This window comes from Poecilia formosa, unplaced genomic scaffold, assembly GCF_000485575.1.
Source record: "Poecilia formosa unplaced genomic scaffold, Poecilia_formosa-5.1.2 Scaffold78, whole genome shotgun sequence".
NCBI lineage: Eukaryota > Metazoa > Chordata > Actinopteri > Cyprinodontiformes > Poeciliidae > Poecilia > Poecilia formosa.
This window is the reverse complement of record NW_006800017.1, coordinates 868327-885714: the sequence shown is the minus strand read 5'-3', so window position 1 is coordinate 885714 and position 17388 is coordinate 868327. Positions and strand designations below refer to the sequence as shown.

The window sequence follows — 17388 nt, the reverse complement described above, 5'->3', positions numbered from 1 at the left end:
GTACAGGGACCATAACAGGAACCAGGAGCAGTTCTACAGAGGCAATGGCACCTGTTGGCCCATATCTGGAATTGGCCATGGACTACAGTACAACATCTCAACATCAGGGTAAGTGTAATTGTTACTGAAAAAAAAAAAAGAAAAAAAAACTTTGATCTCAAATTCTACATTCTGATTTTTTACTTTTGTGGAAAAATCTGAGTTAAAATTTTGACTTAGGTATCGTTAAGCATGTCTGCCATTGCTCCCTAATAAGAACAGGGCTGTGGACATCTTTAGGAGAGGGATGAATGGGAGGAGGAGAAAATAACAGGCTGTCATGACATAATAATAATAATCAAAGCTTTAAAGATTTATAATCCTGAGGCAGTGTAATTAGATAACCTCTCGTTTTGGCAGAACAAGTGTTTAATTAACGATATTCAGTCTGAAAACTAGGTCACTCTTCTTAGAGTACATTTTTTTATGATGTTAAGAATACAAGATCATGATAAATGATTCTGAAACTTTTATCACCTTTAATGTTTAATATGCACTAAATTGTTAAACAAACACATCTGTTCTTGGTATTTAGCAAAGGATACAACATTTGGATTAATCTGGATTGATATGTGTTTAAGCATTTTGGCTAATCTCAAGCTTCAGATTCTTGTGTTGATTTGTTCCATCGAACTTATTGAATCAGAATGACTGTAAATAAACTTCAGCTGTCCTTGGCGGATTGTTCTGGACTTTCTTATCTGCAATATCTAACAAACGTCATAGTTTGCAATGGGGTTTCAAAGGATGAACAGGACTTTATTCATTTTGATCATCTTTTATCACAAATATATCAATCAGAGGAAGAACAGAAAACTACTGCATTTACATATAGATATATAACAACCTAACTTTTTCCTCAGTTAAACTACACATTTTATTTAAAAAGGTTGAATCTTTCCATTTCTGAGATAAACAGTAATTAATAAAAGATTGCACCATAGCATTTGAGCATTTACTTTGAAATGAGTGAATTAATGAGGTGTTGTAATTTCTTCAGCGTACGGTAGATGAAACTTAATACACAGAAGAGAATAAATGATTGGGAAAAAATGTGGGATAATGTAGTTGTTCAAAAAAACTTGGCACTTCTCCAAAAAATATGTTAAACCAAGACAGAAACTGTTCAGAGATGCTGTCAAGACATTGACAGCAACACTGCAGTGTAAAGCTGCAAAACATTCCAACAACCACTGATCAGATGCCAGTAGTTTCCTATTTTTACTATGTGCCCAAGGAATAGAGTTGCGAGATACAAGCCTGTTCTTCCTAGGAATCATCCAACCCTGCCTAATATCTCCCAAAAACTTGTGTTTTGCACAAGAGAACGAACTATGGTATAAAATAATAAAAAGGAAAAATCCTCTTTGATTTCAGAACAAAATCTTCCACAATAAAGCACGCTGGTGGCAGCATCGGCTTCAGAGATGACCTCAGATCCAGCTGGGTTTATGTCAAGGTTGACGCATTTCCAAACAGTTCCAATTATCTGTCAGTTTTCATTTAAAGCCTTCAGTTGTTATCTAAAAATTTGGAAACAAAGGGAATTCATTTCGAGCTTCACAACATACTTTCAAATCAACAACAGAGTTGGTTAATAGAAGAAAAATTCAAGTTCTTAAATAGACTAGCCTGAACTCATACCTAAATGTGAGAGATTTCCAGAGAATGGTATCCTTATAGTCTGACTGATGTAAAATAAAAAATGCCTTGAAAGGTAGAGTGGAAAGATATTACCAAGCCAACAACATGTATGCCATAAACACAAATTAAATCATAGCTGAGTATTAATTAGCCAAAGGGTGTGGATGCTAATGTCACTAGGCTATTGCTCCTTAACCTTGTTGTGACTTTATAGCCACTTTTTTTTTCCATTGTAATTAAGCCTTCCTATTACAAAACAGATCTACAAAAACATATCCCCATGTCAACTTCAACAATCCTCTTCACTTTTTCACACATCAGAGACAACGTCAATATCTTGGAAGTTGTCTTCAGGTCACCGCAGGTCAGTCAGTCTGGCTCATGTGGAGACATTTACCCCTTTCTCTTGTTTAAAATGGCCTGCTTTGTTGCACAGGGATGGTGAGTGAAAGGCAATTTTCAACCCTGCTACAAATTTTGATTTAGCCTGAGCTTTGGAATGCACTCTCCAGGACATTTTGAGTTCATTCTTTTGGCCTTAGAGCTATGGATGTTGCCTTAGTCTCGCAGGAAATAAATCTTTTACTAAGTTCTCCTGCATTCTGAAGAAAACTTTTCTCTCTGTTGTTTCTTTTCCTCATTCGCTAGAAACATACATGTATATCTTACAAGGTTCTTTTTTATGTACGTTGTCCTCGAACCGGAGTGTCCTTATACAGGTTTTGTAGGCACAAGGTGACTATTAAGTGAAGTAAATGTCTTAGGAAATAGATGTGAATAACTATGGGACCCACAGGAACCAACAAGAGTCTTTGTTCCCGAGCATGTTTCTATCATTACCAGATTAGGATCATCATTCCTGTATTGTTCCGCTTACGTAGCTGAGTTCTTCATCACTTTACCTCAAGAACTCAGGAGATATGGTCAAATTCATCTGCCAAAATAAATTATTTAGCACGGTTCTGGGGAAGAATTTTAAGTCAGACTGTCTATAATGACAAGTCTGTGTGGAAAATGTATTTGACCTTAAAAGCAAATATTCTTTGGCAGAGGAACGAAAATTGAGGCTTGATGTAATCCCTGCCTGTTGTTTGACTGGCATTTTTCATCATTGTTCCCTTGACCCTCTTGACTCTTGGCTACTTAGAAATTTCTCACCCACTCACACCTTCTTTCGCGAGTTTTACTTAGTGATTTGACTTGACCATGCTGCGAGGTTTTTTGCCTCTGACTAGTTGTTTTCTGTACTTGCTGTCATGCTTAGGGTGTTTCAACCTGCTAAAAAAAGAGAAACACACAAAACAATGCTCAGCTTCACCCATGCCTCATGCCTCATATTATTCTATAACACATTTGTATGATGCAGAACTTAGAGCTGAATCAATAACCTCTAATCAGATAGAAATAAATGACCAGAACTTTGAAAACAAGAGTCTTGGATAGTTCAGTTTAGTTTTAAATGGAGTGATTTTACATGCTTGCTTGCTGTCATAGTGACTAAAACAACATGACAGCATATTGTTGCAACTGGATAAAACTGTAAGATTATGCAGAACATATCCAATGCAGGGTAAATTATTCCATTGGCTTTTAAAAAAAATAAAAGTAATTACAAGACTTAGCAAATCCTATGATTAAATATTGGCAAATTTGCCACTCTGTTCTAAATTTGTAGATGGAACCACCTATAGATGATTTCTTTGTAGCTCAGTGATTTATCTTTAACAGGTGCCTTTTCATATCTTTAAATATCCCTTGCCAGGATGAAAAGAATGCTCAGCCTTTTGAATCCCTGAGAAAGCTTTTAGATTTTCTTTTAACAACGTTGTTCAATTGGAAAGAGAATGAGAGAGTTCTTTTTTTCTACTGCTTCTTTTTGAACATTTGCTTAAATCATTTCCATCAGATTTGGACTCTCTGATTCTAATTGGATTGATTGGAGAGCTCGAGAAATTATGATGTTATTATGTAATGTTATCACATAGTCAAAGGGATGTACAAAACAGTTTAGTGACGCATTGAAACAAAATCAACCTGATGTACCCATGTGTGAAAGCGAATACTGCTGGCCTACGTGTGCCTCTCGATTTATTATTACTGACCATGACATGTTATTTCTATCTTTAAAAGGCTTTGTGCTCATCAGGACTGTTGAGCGTGGAGTCTTGTAATAGGGATCTATTTTTTGATACTATTAAGGAATGAATTTAAAATAATAATGATAATAACAATCCCAGTTGTGGCTATCGCACTAGACAACACTGAAATGGTTCTCTCTAATGCAAGCAGGGATCCCGATTATGAAACATTTTTTTTGTTACAAAACCTCTAAAGATACACACACACAATTTTCTTCTCCTATTCACAGATGCTCAGAAATAATTTGTTTAATGTACAGCACATTATCTGCAATTGCAATATGGGATGTTTTTTGACAGAGACAGATTTTGTAGAACTGATTAATGCTCAGTTCATCTGTTAAAAATCGGGCATGTTTCCAACACCATCTTAGGTGCACCTGCTGCTTTTTATATAGATATGGGAGGTTGTAGTTCAAAAAGAAAATATCTTCCAAGCTTTGTGATTTTACTGCACATGTAACCTAAACATGCAGGGTTTTTTAGGTTTATTTTACTGGAATCATGCAAATAGCATCTGAGTTTGAAAGCTGTCATTTGTTTGAAACACTTTGAAGCATAAGGAACGTTTACAGTACACTTAAATATTTTCTTGTCTAAAGAACATTTTTCTAATCCATTGTTCCAGATTATAACCAAGTCTTGAGGTTCAATCAGATGCAGTTTGGGAATCATACATCCTGGTAATCCTTCCAAGCAAGCCATACTTACCAAATATTGTTTTCTGTTTTATTTTTTGACAAAAAATAGAAACCAGACATTGGCTGGAAAACCATCAAAATGGTTGAGCTGATTAGTGTTTGAATTAATTTGTTAAACTCCAAACATGATATTCATATTTCTTTCATGAGACTAATACAAACACCAGCTTGATGTGAAAGCAATGATAAAAATTGTTGGCCTCTCATTTAATTCAAGAGTAACTTAGTAGAAAGAGACTTTAATGATTGATTCAATGACTGTGAGGTCAAAAGAGAAGCACAAGTCATCAACTTTCCACCATCTTGCTTGACTTTTGGTGTGAGAAGTTTGCAATAGTACGCTAGGCTTGGTTTTCATAAAACATTGATTTGTCCATCATGACAAAACATTCCTCCGTTGGCAAAAGGACTATGTTTAAGTATTTGTATAGTTCATTTAGATACGATGTTTCTTGAGATGTGCTGTGACATTATTTCTGAAAAAAGATGATTTCCTCCCAACAACTCATAAAAAAAAGTTATATACATTCAAAATGTTTTTTTATGATTGCACAAAGCTGACTTTTGATGTCAAAAATAGACATAAGTCTTTTGAAATAGCAGATCTGATCACCTTCAATCAAATAACATACAATTGAAATCACTCATCCTCTCCTAACTCCACACACAAATAGGAGCATTTATTTATTTATTTTTTTTGGTCAAATAACATAAATGCCACCTTGGTTTTAAATCAGTGATAAAATGAGGCTGTTTTTTTTCAGCCAAAGAAAGCACCATATTCAGGGTAGTGTCTGTCAACCCTTTGGAGATTTGCATTGTTTACTTTTCACAATTAATCTTAAAGGTTCACTAACCTTTAATTAAAATCTATTGTCAACACGTTTTAATTAGAAGAAAAAACACAGAGCAATACTTTTAACTTCCACGAAAGGTGAATTCCTTTTCTCTCTTGTGTTGGGAATGTCTGATTGTAATTTACCAGCAATACCTTTCAATTTTCATCTTATTGTTATCATTTCTAAGAAATTTTCTCCTTCCCTTCAGTCTTAATCATGCATCAGCACATACACAACAACATGCTCAGAGCAAGTAAAGAAATCTTTCTGTTTGTTTTCCGCAGATCACAGGTTTTGCTGAAGAAGCTTTGTAAAGAGACGTCAATACAACGCTTAACAGAAAGAATCAACTTTGTAATCAAGTGATTTTCAGTCATTTCGGATTAATTTAATGTTGAGCAATCCATATATATATATTCAGAGTAAGGAAGACGGTGAAAAGATGGACGAGCCGTGTGATTCACCAAGAGACTCATGGAAAGGAAAGAAAAGCAGACAACAAAAATTACCTGTTATTTGTTCCTGTTAACAGAAGTACATTTTTCTCCATCTGCTGAGCTTTTGCTACACTGGAAATCAATATGCCTGCCTATTTTCCTTCACCGGCTCTGTCTCAGATTGTCTGGCTACGTGAGAAGAGATTCTGTTTGCCACTCTAAATTCCCAGCTTTCTATCTTGCCTATTTACTTGCTTTCTTATTCATTGAATCCCAGTGATGCTAAACTTTAACTGTCTCGAGCTAAAACACTGGTTGTAACTTGGATGTTTCTCCTGTTTTTTTTTTTTTTTTTTTTTTTTTTTTTCTGGGTCTATTGAAAGTGAGGGTATGCTCTAAATCCCTTTACTATTCACTTAAGATTTATTCTTTTGGTCTGTTTAGCTAATCTGTATGCATCTTCTGATCATTTTGGAACTGACTGACCAAAGGAGGGAAGAAAGGCAATCATTATCTGTAATTTGTGTTGGTTTGTTGCATAGCACACAAATAACAAACACAAATGTTTGTGTTTGCAATGTAACAAAACTGAGGTAACTTAGGAGTCATTAACTTGTTTTAGTCTTTCACAAGGCACTGAATCCAGAATGCAACTTTTGTCTTTTGTTTCAATATATTAATTTGAGAAAATAACACTTTTAATGTTATGTTACTTGTCCATACCAGCACTGCCTTTAGGCTGACCCTGTCAGAATGAAAGTACAGCACACTGAGCCGTAAAACAATGGCTCTGACATTTGTGGAGTCTCTCACTCTATGCTTCGGTTTACAAAGCCTAATTGAAACGGATCCTTTAGCACAATGTCGGTGTGCATGAGGACCTTTCTTGTGAATTCATAGAATTAATTTTCCTGCAAACGCTCTTCTGTCACTTGGTTTTGTAAAACCCAGAGTTAAGTTTAAAGGTAGCAAATTGTTGAGTGCAAAGTGAATAATAAGTAAGGTGAGGGAACAGGAAATATAACGGCTTAGATTCTCAAAAAAAGAAGGAATTGAATATATGTGATAACAGAATATAAAAGCATCAATGAACAAATGGCAGAGTTGTGGGACCGATGATGTAGCTTTTTGTTTGTAATAAAGAAAGCTGAATCTCTGAGATAACAGACTGATACATTTCCACTTTATGAGTCTGGTATCAAAGCAACCTCAGACTCTGCTTATGAGATCCTGCATTTCCTCCTTAAACATACATAATTATATTCTGTAAATGGCAGCTAAGTCACAAAGTGACTTAAAATGTAAAATATTATAGTTGTTGGGAATTCTCTCGCAGTATACAGATTTAATATTTTGGTATAGTTTCCTTGTCGAAACCATGGTGATCACTAGCAGGACATGAAAGTTTCACAGTTCCTACACTGCAACGCACTAAACCAAGAGAGACGCACGTTTCCACCCAGTGCAATTAACAGAACCCCCCCGCCCTCCATAAAACTCTATAAACTCTGATCATGATTAATACATTCATTATAGAAAACTAAATACATCCCTATTCCTATTGGTGAAGCTTTTTGCAGCCATAACCTGATATAGTTATTTGTGTATGAATTTGTCAATCTTTTACAACAATGTGGATGTGGTTTTGTTCACTTCTTTACAATGCTGCTTTACGTCATTGAAAGTTACATAACAAGTATTTATACACAGTTTTCTGTTAATGTTGCACCACGCCATTTCAACTGGGTGGAGGTCTGTCCTTTGTCTAGGGTCAACTTGCTTTTTTGTGCAACAATTCTGCTTCATTTGATGCTGCTCTTAGTAATATTGTTGTTGACAATCGTTTCACCAAAGGTTTGGTTGTCTGACAAATGGTCTCATATTTAACTGAGTGCATAACAAGCCCAAAACACCACCTCTTCACTGCTCTGCTTGAGAATTGGTATGAGGTGCTGGATTTTTATGCTGTTTGGTTTGTGTAATGTGGCAAAGAAAATATTCATCTGTATTTCTTGCAGTTTGAAAAGATGGAGCTTTGTAAACTTAAACTAAGCTGCTATATATATTTTTTTATATATATATAAAATTTGTCCTCACTAAGCCATGCATTTTTAATCTGACTCTACTTTCAAATTGTCATGAACTTTAAGATTTAACATGCAAATTGAGGGCTGCAGAGTCAGCAATGAAGCTCTTGGGCTTTCCAGTTTCTCAGAGCGATCTGACATTAGGGCAAATTTGTTGGAGCACTCTGTGGAAGATTGACAAATGTCTGATCTGTTTTCCATTTATATTAATCTTTCCCCACTGTGAATTGATTTACTTTAAATTACTTGGGGATGACTTTACAGTGCCATGCAAAAGTAAGTCTTCTTCAACTCTTTTAGATTTCTGCAGGTAAATACCATAAAGGTTTATTAGATTTTATTTAGACTTTTTTTTGGACCAACCCAGCACAAAATATTTAATAAAAGTAAAGCAGGGTTTTTCAAAGAGTTCTGGCAAATCCACCATTTGAAATCATCTTATTTTTGCAGCATGAAAGGAGATTAATGTCTTGTCAGTAAGTGAATCTTACCAAGCTGGTGATCTAACCAATAACCTTGTTGATCAGCCTTTTCTCTGATAAAGTTTAACAAGTCTCACATTTATTTCCCAAGTTTTATTGTCAACAAGATTTTGAAAAGCATATCATAAAACAAAGACAGTGAACAGCAAGTACCCATGGACATATTAAATGCTTTCTAATATAAGACAAGAAGTTTCCTGTGGAGCTAATACAAGTCGTATGATTAACCAACCAGAGCTTGCTACCATAAACTGTTTATTAATCGCAAATTACACACATAAAACACTGTGAACTCATTACTATTCAGGAGAAAACTGTCAAACATTTTTTTGCACGGCTTCAGGTTGAATTCTAGTTTGCAACCCTTGCAATGTGTTTAGCACTCAGTATAATGAGCTCAGTTCATTCTAAGTTTGAACACAAGGCCTTTTCTGACATGGGTCAACAGGAAGCTATTTATCATGTTTTCAAAGGGAGTGTTTGTTTGAAGAGCTGCTGAGAAGATAAGAATGATTGATATTATTTGGATGCTCTTGGCTTGGACAGCCCTAAGCTCCATCCACATGGTTTTCAAGCATCTTTAAAGACACACATAGCAAAGTTTTGAAGCTCATTGTGGTGCCGGGAAAACTGAGAGATATAGGCTTTCAAACTGTCATCTAAAATGTTGTCAAATTTTAAAATTTCATTTTCTTTTGTGATGCTCTTTCCTGAGTGTTTTTGCAGTATTTTCTAAAAATAAAACATCTGCCATCACAGACCATTATTTGTAACTACACTACATAAGATGAGTGTATTGTGGATTAAGGCCGAACACCAGAGAAGCACTTTCTGAGTGCTCAACAGGACAAAAACAAAAACAAAACAAAAAAATGCTTTTAGACACATTTGTTCCTGATGTGTCTATGTGATATTTCCTGTTGTTTCCTCAAACATGCAATATGTTATTTTTGAAACATATCAATGTGTAGATTCATTACACTCAGCTCTGTCGGGGTCCTCTGAGTAATTTCTTTCATCTGTGTTTCATCCACTTTTTACTAGTCTTTTATGTAAGCTATAAATGGTCCATCAAGACAAATCACAGCACCACTGATGCGTCCCTTTGCTGCTTCTTAGAACAAATAAAACCAGATGAATATACCACCTTAAAGTCTAGCTCTTTTCATAAATAAAAAAAAATTACATCAGTTTTGGTTAATGCTAATCAGAATTGTTCCCTCTCTGCTTTGGATTTGGTCTTTACTTTCTGATACCCTTTGAAATAAAACATTGTTTTTAGATAGTGGAAGGTAGCAATAATAGAAATAGTGATTTTTGCTTTTTTTTTTTTTTACAGTTTTTGTCTGCATTCTGAACAGCTTGATGAGAAATTTCGTTAAATTTTCAACCTCACGGGTTGAACAGAAACCCTTTTTATGCCTGTAAAATCATTCAACAACAACAAAAAAATGCTCGTACTTCTATCTGCATATGAAATAAATGTGGACAGAAATAAAAATTGGGAAAATCTACTCATCTAAACCTTGGTTATCAAATTACACATTTCAACAAAGCATGTTTCATTTGATGTTGGCATTTGTAGTCCTTTCAGGATCAAAACATTTAAAATTCTCAAGAAAGAAAGACCCACAGAGCTTTTCTAATATATTCACCTCTTTCCAATTACAAAAAAAAACAACAACAAAAAAACATCAAAACATGGGATTGTACCTAGTATAAAAATAGGCAAGTTATGATGTCAGTCCACGTCATTTGACTTGGTAAAAGTGGGTCTTGCACCTGAAACACAGGTCCTTTGTGTGGACCTGTTGTGAATAGATCAGTATTCCCAAAGAGAAGATGCATCAACAGATGCACCGTCACACATGAGCGTGCCTCCCTGGTCCCCTCGAAGGTACTTGCCATTGGAGCCTTTGATGGCAACTCGTCCGTGTTCTGGAAACTCAAGAAAAAAGTCCTCTGCCTTTTCTCCATCTGAACAGACGAGGCCACTGCTTGAGACATACCAGAACTTTCCATTCACGCCTGTGTGAAGAATGACAAATAAATCTGTCACATTATATCATTTACTGTCTTGGCATCTAAACTATAACATAGAGCAGAGGTCCTAAAATCCGGGTCTTGAGGTCTGGTGTCCTGCAACTTCTAGATGTTTCCTTGGTACAACACACCTGAATCAAAGGGCTGAATCACCTCCTCAGTGCAGTCATGTTTTCCAAAGTCCTACCAATGACCTCATTATCTGATTTATTTGAAACACAGAAGCAGTAATTCCCAGACAAAAGAGGCAAGAGGTACCCTTACAAAAAAATACATCTTGCTTTTATAGGGCTCAACAGGAACTGTACATAAAGGGCACCTGTAAAACTTCCCCCATAGACCTGGTCATCAGTAACTCTGAACACTATATAGATGCAAAAGGCCTGGCAATGTTCTTGTGGTACGGAGAATTGACATTGGAGCACGATGTCTCCAATGGCATGCTCTTGTTCACGATGACTCGCATCATCAAAAAGATGAAAGATTAAGATATCTTTGCTCTCACTCATTCACAGCTTTTAGAATTACAGAAATGAAAAGGGGTTCAAAATTTTTACAATTAGAAGTAGAAGAAGAAAGAGGAGGAGAAGAATGACGTCTAAGTCTGTAAGGCAACTATGTTAAATGTTTGGGGGGGCTACAGTCAAGAATATTAAAATTGATGAGTTATTTGGAAGGACTGTCAGAAAGTAATTTTGTTTGCAAAGTGTGGTGCTGGACAAGGTCTAGGACTTTCAGATTGATCTCCATTTGAATACAGCAAATGGGCATAAACATATGCATTCAAACATTGTGGGAGAAAAGTTATTGTTTGATATTGTTTTATTCCTACAGAATCTGGGCAACTTAGTACATCAACAATTCCTCAACAAAAGGTATCCTAGACTTAAATGTGACAGAATTTCACAGACAATTGAAACTGGGTCAAGCAGCAGGAAAAATACCCTAAGCACAGCAACAAAATCTGCAGCAGATGGATTGAAAATGCAAGGGGATTAATGACCCAATCAAAATCCAGACCTCAGCCCAAATGAAAGGCTGTGGTGGGACTTTCAAAATGTTGAGAGGAAAAAAATACAAACAAAGCCCTACAAAATAAAGAAAAATAAAGAACAGTGGAAACAAATACTTAAATAATGTAAGCTTCTGATTAGCTCATAAGAAATATCATAATCAAATGTTAGTTATTCCATGCCATACACTGATATATTGATTGTTTTGCTGGCAAAAATAATCACTAGATACACAGTGACATTTTTTATTATTTAATTTTGAGACTGTTGTTACTTTTTACCAATGCTGTAAGAGTTTATTAAGAAGAAAACTAGTGTGATATGAAAACACTGACTTTTAATGTGATAGGCGCCATTGTCGAATAGCAACGAGAAGATGTCGTAGACCGATCGATTGGCATCAAGGGTGTTGGAGTTTTTGTGGTGACACACATAGCCGTTCTCTCCGTGAAGGATCAGCATCGGGCGGTTGATGAGTTTCATCAGAAGTAATTCATCATCACCTGTAATGAGTGAAATATTTTGTTCATCTGGCGCGTCTTCGCTGCTTGTGGCAGGTATTTCAGATAAACACAATGTGGAAATTCAAATAAGTAGCCTAAAAGCACTTACCCACTGTGTCGCTGACCGCTGAGAGCTGCCCATTTTTCTTTGTGCACACGTACTTTCCATTACTCGCCTTGAGTGCTACCCTGTGTCCTCGCCACTCAATGTCAAACATTGTGTTGACCTCTCTGGAAGGAAAAAAAGGAAAGATGAATATTTTGGTGGAACTGTACAAGTGAGATTGACCAATAAAAACAGCTAAATTAAAGGTTAAATTAAATTGCATGATAGATAACCTAAGGAAAAAGTCGAGTACACCAAGAACTTTGTACAAACTGAGTTAGTATGTAGTTGAACTGCAGGGGGTCACTGGTGCAGCACCATTCCCAAGTAGTTAAAAACTTATTAGAAAGCTTCCTTTTCAGTGGTTTAATATCTACTTACACCTCCGTGGCAGTGGACTGGATCTCTCCATGGGTCACCAGAGTCCAGTAGGACCCTCCATTGGTCCTGAACATTGGCTTTTTGCTCTCCTTATCTATCTCCATCTGGAAAGTCTCCATGTCAGTTTCCACATCCTGATTGGCTGAAATACTCACTCCTGGCAACAAAGAAGAAGACACCCATGATAATTTAACTTTTTTTCTAGGATGGGATTTTTAACTACGGCATTATCCTGAATGTCTTTTGTATCTCATCTGAAATTCCAGTAAAGGTAAGTACAGACAGAAACCACATTCAAATTGCGAAGATTGTTTAATAACTTCAGCTTATAAAGATGTATTATTATGCTGACTCAGGGCTCACAGTTTCTGTCTTCATAAACATTTAAGTCGTGGCAGCACAAACTAAATTATGATTACCCAAATTTTAGAATTTCTTTTAATTGGGCTTGCAAGACCTTGCAAACTGCCACATGTACCCCATATATATCTTCTGTGCCCTAATAAAATTTCAAATCAAATTTCAATAAAATGTTTGAACTTTTTAACAAGAAAGTGCATAAAGTATTGCAAGTATACTAGTTCAAGTGCTTGGAAGGGAAATATGAGTGACAGAATTGTGGCACAGCAGCCAAATGCTTTTGCAAATTAGATTTTCTCGGGAGCCCAATTTTATTTAAAGATATTTTGAGAAGCAATCCAATAATATAAAAACTGCTGCATTCAAAGTTCCTAATGTGGAGATTATGAAGTAGCCAAAAAAGGCTATTTGAACAGCATGTTAGTGGGATCCTTTTCATGAACAGTGACAGCAATTCAGGTCAGACATGCTGTGAAGATATTTTGTTTTGTTATATTTGGATTTTGTTCCCTTATAGGATGTTTGTGAATAACTTTTAGTTAAACTGTCAAATAATTTACAGTGTGTATCGACATGGATAAACCACTTCTAGTTACATCCACTTGTCGAGTCCTTGCATCCTTCTTCTCCACTTTTTACCATCCATGTCTGTCTTTCATCAACAACTGGTAGATCCAGGTTTGTCTAGTTTACATGGGAAGTATCCCTGAATTTCAGCAAAAACGTCAATCCCTTTTTTTTAATTATATGTTGACTTTCCATATTGGTCTGCAATCTCAGTAAGCTCTAAATTTTTTTGTGGAGTTTAGTGACATCTAGTGGCTCAAATGACTAAAATTGAGCCACTAGGAGTTCAAATTGCTAAATTTGAGCTTCATCTTGAATATTTGGACATTAGAGGCTCATTCTAGCATGAGGTAACTAGCATAATTGTATACAGTGTAACATAGTGCTTAATATTATACAAAAGCATAAAGTGTTGCACACTATAAGTACGAAGCGCTCATGCCTGTGTGATGGAAGAGCTCATAAGTAATAATCTTGTTTGTGTTATAATAGGAAAGATAGATGATGTTAATTTTGGAAAGAGGCTTTTTTGTGCCCTTGTTTTGATCTTTGGATGTTTTTACCTTTTGCACACAACCATAGAAACATAATATCATAAGTGTCTGTTTTTAATTTTAAATTGAAGATTCATTAGGAACAAATGACTTGTAACCAATTGCACGCCACCTTTGTCATGTTTTCTGAAGTATGGCGTATCAGCAAATTTTATGTCATCAACTCATGATCTGTTTTGTGTGCGAAACCAATTATGCAAGAAAGATAAATCAAATTTACTGAGTGGAAAACTCAGTTACTCCCCAATTTTTTACACACACCAATGCTTCACTTGCAGTCGGCCTACTGTTGCCTACCTAATCTACATGTATAAACTCTGGCTGCTGGGGTGTGTCAGGTCTTGTGAATGCACAGATACATAGCCTGTAATTGAACTGTGTCTGCTGTAGTATAAATTAGGTGCCACAGAAATATCCTTCAACCTTTCTCTTAATCCCGTTAGAACACTAATCCCCTTCAGTCAACCCTCCACCCCTTCCTGGTTTGTCGCATGCTGTAATTCCCTGAGTGGCAAAATGCAAATCTGCACTGTAGGGCCCACTAAGCAGCTTTCAGTGCCTAGTTCCTTACAAAACACGACACTACCACAAGGCCAAACACTTCAGTTCAAAACTGAGGTTTTTTGTTCTGTTTAATGAAGTTTGCAGAACTGTTTCCTTGTTAGTTTTTTGTTTCTCTTTTCTTTTTTTTTTCTTTTTTTTTGCGAGCATTTTATTCATATGCATAATAATGCCTGCACAAAAAAGGTTAGTGTATCCTATTCCATTTAGAGCACATGCATTGTTGGGCAACTTTACAAATCCAAACGTGAAGCTGTTTTTAATAACATTCATAGAGGCTGATGCTTTCACTGAATCCCAAAAGGCTCCAGTTAAAGAAAATACAGTTGTTGGTTTTAAAAAAAAAAAAAAAAGAAAAACTTAAAATAATGAATAAATAAAATGATGCAGGCTTGAAACCCAAACAATTGACATGGCAAGTATATCTAGTGTGTCTGTCACCACTTTTTTCAAGAAATGTACATTCAGTGACTGCAGACAACATGTGAACTGAATTGAACTGATTGCAAAGAAGCAAATGACTACAAGACCTGGAACCCGTTGCTAGTAACTGACACCCCTGTTGCTTAGATCGGTCTTGGAGTCATTTGCACACCAGCTAATCTTCATGGGACACACAGTGAAAATGACAAAGCCCATTACCACAGTGACCTCCACAATATGCCTACCAACACTCTGGATCCAACATGTACAAAATGCCATGTTAGCTTTCTGCTAGCAAATGAACCTGCTTTGATGTTTTGATTGCTGCAACCACAAATATCAACTAACCCATCCATCCATCCATTTTCTTCCACTTATCCAGGGTCGGGTTGCGGGGGCAGCAGCTTCAGAAGAAGAAGAACTAACCATAAAACTATACTGACTTGAACTTGTTTAATACATGGGTCAACGGACTCTTTAAAATCTAACGTTCAATTAACAGAAACACACTCAGAACAGTTGATGTAATTCCTCTTTTAGCTTTAACCTTTATTTAGAATTTAAGGACTTCAAAACAGAGTTAATGGATTTTTTTTTTAATTGCACAACAAGTGCTGGTATTAGACCGACAGTAGTATGCCATTTTGAAATAATCACCATGATGATGCTTATGATTACTATTAATTAAATTAACTGCTAACTTTTACTCCAATTTTTTTAAGTTGACCTATCCATTGTCAGGGTTAATTTTTCAATATTTTCCAGACTTGCCATCATTTGAACACTTGAAAAGATTAATATTAAGTAGAATTAAAATTCTTGTGCTGCTATTATTACATTAAGCTTAGTTATGACTGGACAAAAGCAACTGCTGTCATCCAATCAAAAGAAGTTGATTACCTTGCTTGACTGAAACAAATCTTTTATTGGCAGCTTGGAAGACTACTTGTGGATGACTCTCCTCCAAATCAAAGAGCTCATCTTTTCCGGGTTTGGAGCATCGGCCAGAGCGCAGGGTTCCTGTGGGGCCCACTGGGGCCAGATATTTCCCATCGCAGTCCTTAAAGGCCAGCTTCCCAGACTTCAGCTCCAGCGTGAAGCTGGTTGTGTTGGAGTTCTCCTTCACTAGCTTGCCATCATTGCTGAGAAAGCGGCTGTCACAGGTCTTCAGACTGTACTTTCCATCCAGGTATACCAAGGTGACCAGCGAGTCCACTCCCCAGGGAATGTTGCTGTCTACTGAGATTTCTCCATCGGAAGCAGACAGGTGGGCATAACGCTTTCGTGCCACACTGAGGAGGCTCGCCTGTGGGTGTAAAGCCAGATGAACAGCCCATAGCTCTTGTTCCCCAATGGCTTGGGCAAAGCAGGACAGATAGTCCGCTGATCCTCCAAAGTAACGCTGATAAGGTTCTGATTGCAGTGCCCAACGACCATCAGACTGGGGCACTATAAGGAAACGACACTCAGGGTCTGGCTTCTCTGCCCCACATATGATCTTCCCAGCTTTATCAGAAGCAAGGTAGCGTCCTAAGTGGCTTCGGAGGAACACGACTTGCCCATCTTGCTCATCCTGTTCTAAAGTCCAGATTTGTTTCTTCTTCAGGCTGATGCCTGAGGCATTCACCTTGAAGCCGAAGGCCTCAGCGGTCAGGTAGCGGTTCTCGTAGTTAATCAGACCAAACTGCAGCTTGAGAGCCTTGTTAATCCCGTTGGTGGGCATGCTTGAACAGGCCACACGTTAAAACTGCAAGCACAGAGGTTTAAAACAAACAAGGGAACTGTCGACAAATGAAAGTAGTCATGAGACTAAAAATCAAAATGTTTGATTTCTTCCTTCTTCGGTTTCTCGGGGTGTGCAGTAACTCCACTTATCTCCTTTTGCCGACTTATTCAGAGTTTCTTTCTTCTCAAATCACTTTCTCTGTTTTCCCCTGAGAGCGTGCCCAGGTACTTGCTCTCAGTTCCTTAATGAGTTAGGATTAAAATCAGCAGGACACGGCACCTCAATCCAACAAGCTGCTGACGTCACATTCCAGTGCACCAACCAAAGACCTCCCGCCTCACTCCCCTTCGCTATGGAAACAGTACAGCTTCCTCTATCCCAACTTGTACATCTTTCTCCCTTTGTCACCTCTTTTGTTTTTCTTTCTACTCCTCCCCCTTCTTTTAGATGTCTGACACACTCATTGTTCAGCTGGTATTCAGCTGAGTCTCACGCATAGTGAGGTCATCATCCTAGCAGCCAGGCTATCCAGAGCAAGGATAATCCTCGCTTTGATCTGCTGGTGCACCACAGTCTTAATAGAGAATGTCTCCTAAATAAAGGTGCTTTTTCTTGGACCCTACATGCTTTTCATCTTTCAAAAGATCTTAACATATATTTATGTTTCTATGAGGGAAATGCTAATGGTACTGATGCAGAACACTTTTAGTTCTGCATCAGTATGCTTTGATCTGTGGCTAAGGGCTGTTTATGAGATAAAAACTGTATCCCTAATGTACCTCTT

General features: G+C 36.9%; 1 protein-coding gene across 1 annotated transcript; it reads right to left on the bottom strand.

Moving 5' to 3' along the window:
- Positions 1-8445: 8445 nt before the first annotated feature.
- On the bottom strand, positions 8446-16983 carry fscn2a (fascin actin-bundling protein 2a, retinal). The gene is made up of 5 exons (XM_007556328.2): positions 15779-16983; positions 12414-12570; positions 12036-12157; positions 11759-11926; positions 8446-10395 (listed from the first exon to the last, which is right to left on the bottom strand). Exons 1-5 carry the CDS (start codon positions 16599-16601, stop codon positions 10190-10192), a joined length of 1476 nt encoding a protein of 491 aa, XP_007556390.1. The 5' UTR covers positions 16602-16983; the 3' UTR covers positions 8446-10189.
- Positions 16984-17388: the final 405 nt, after the last annotated feature.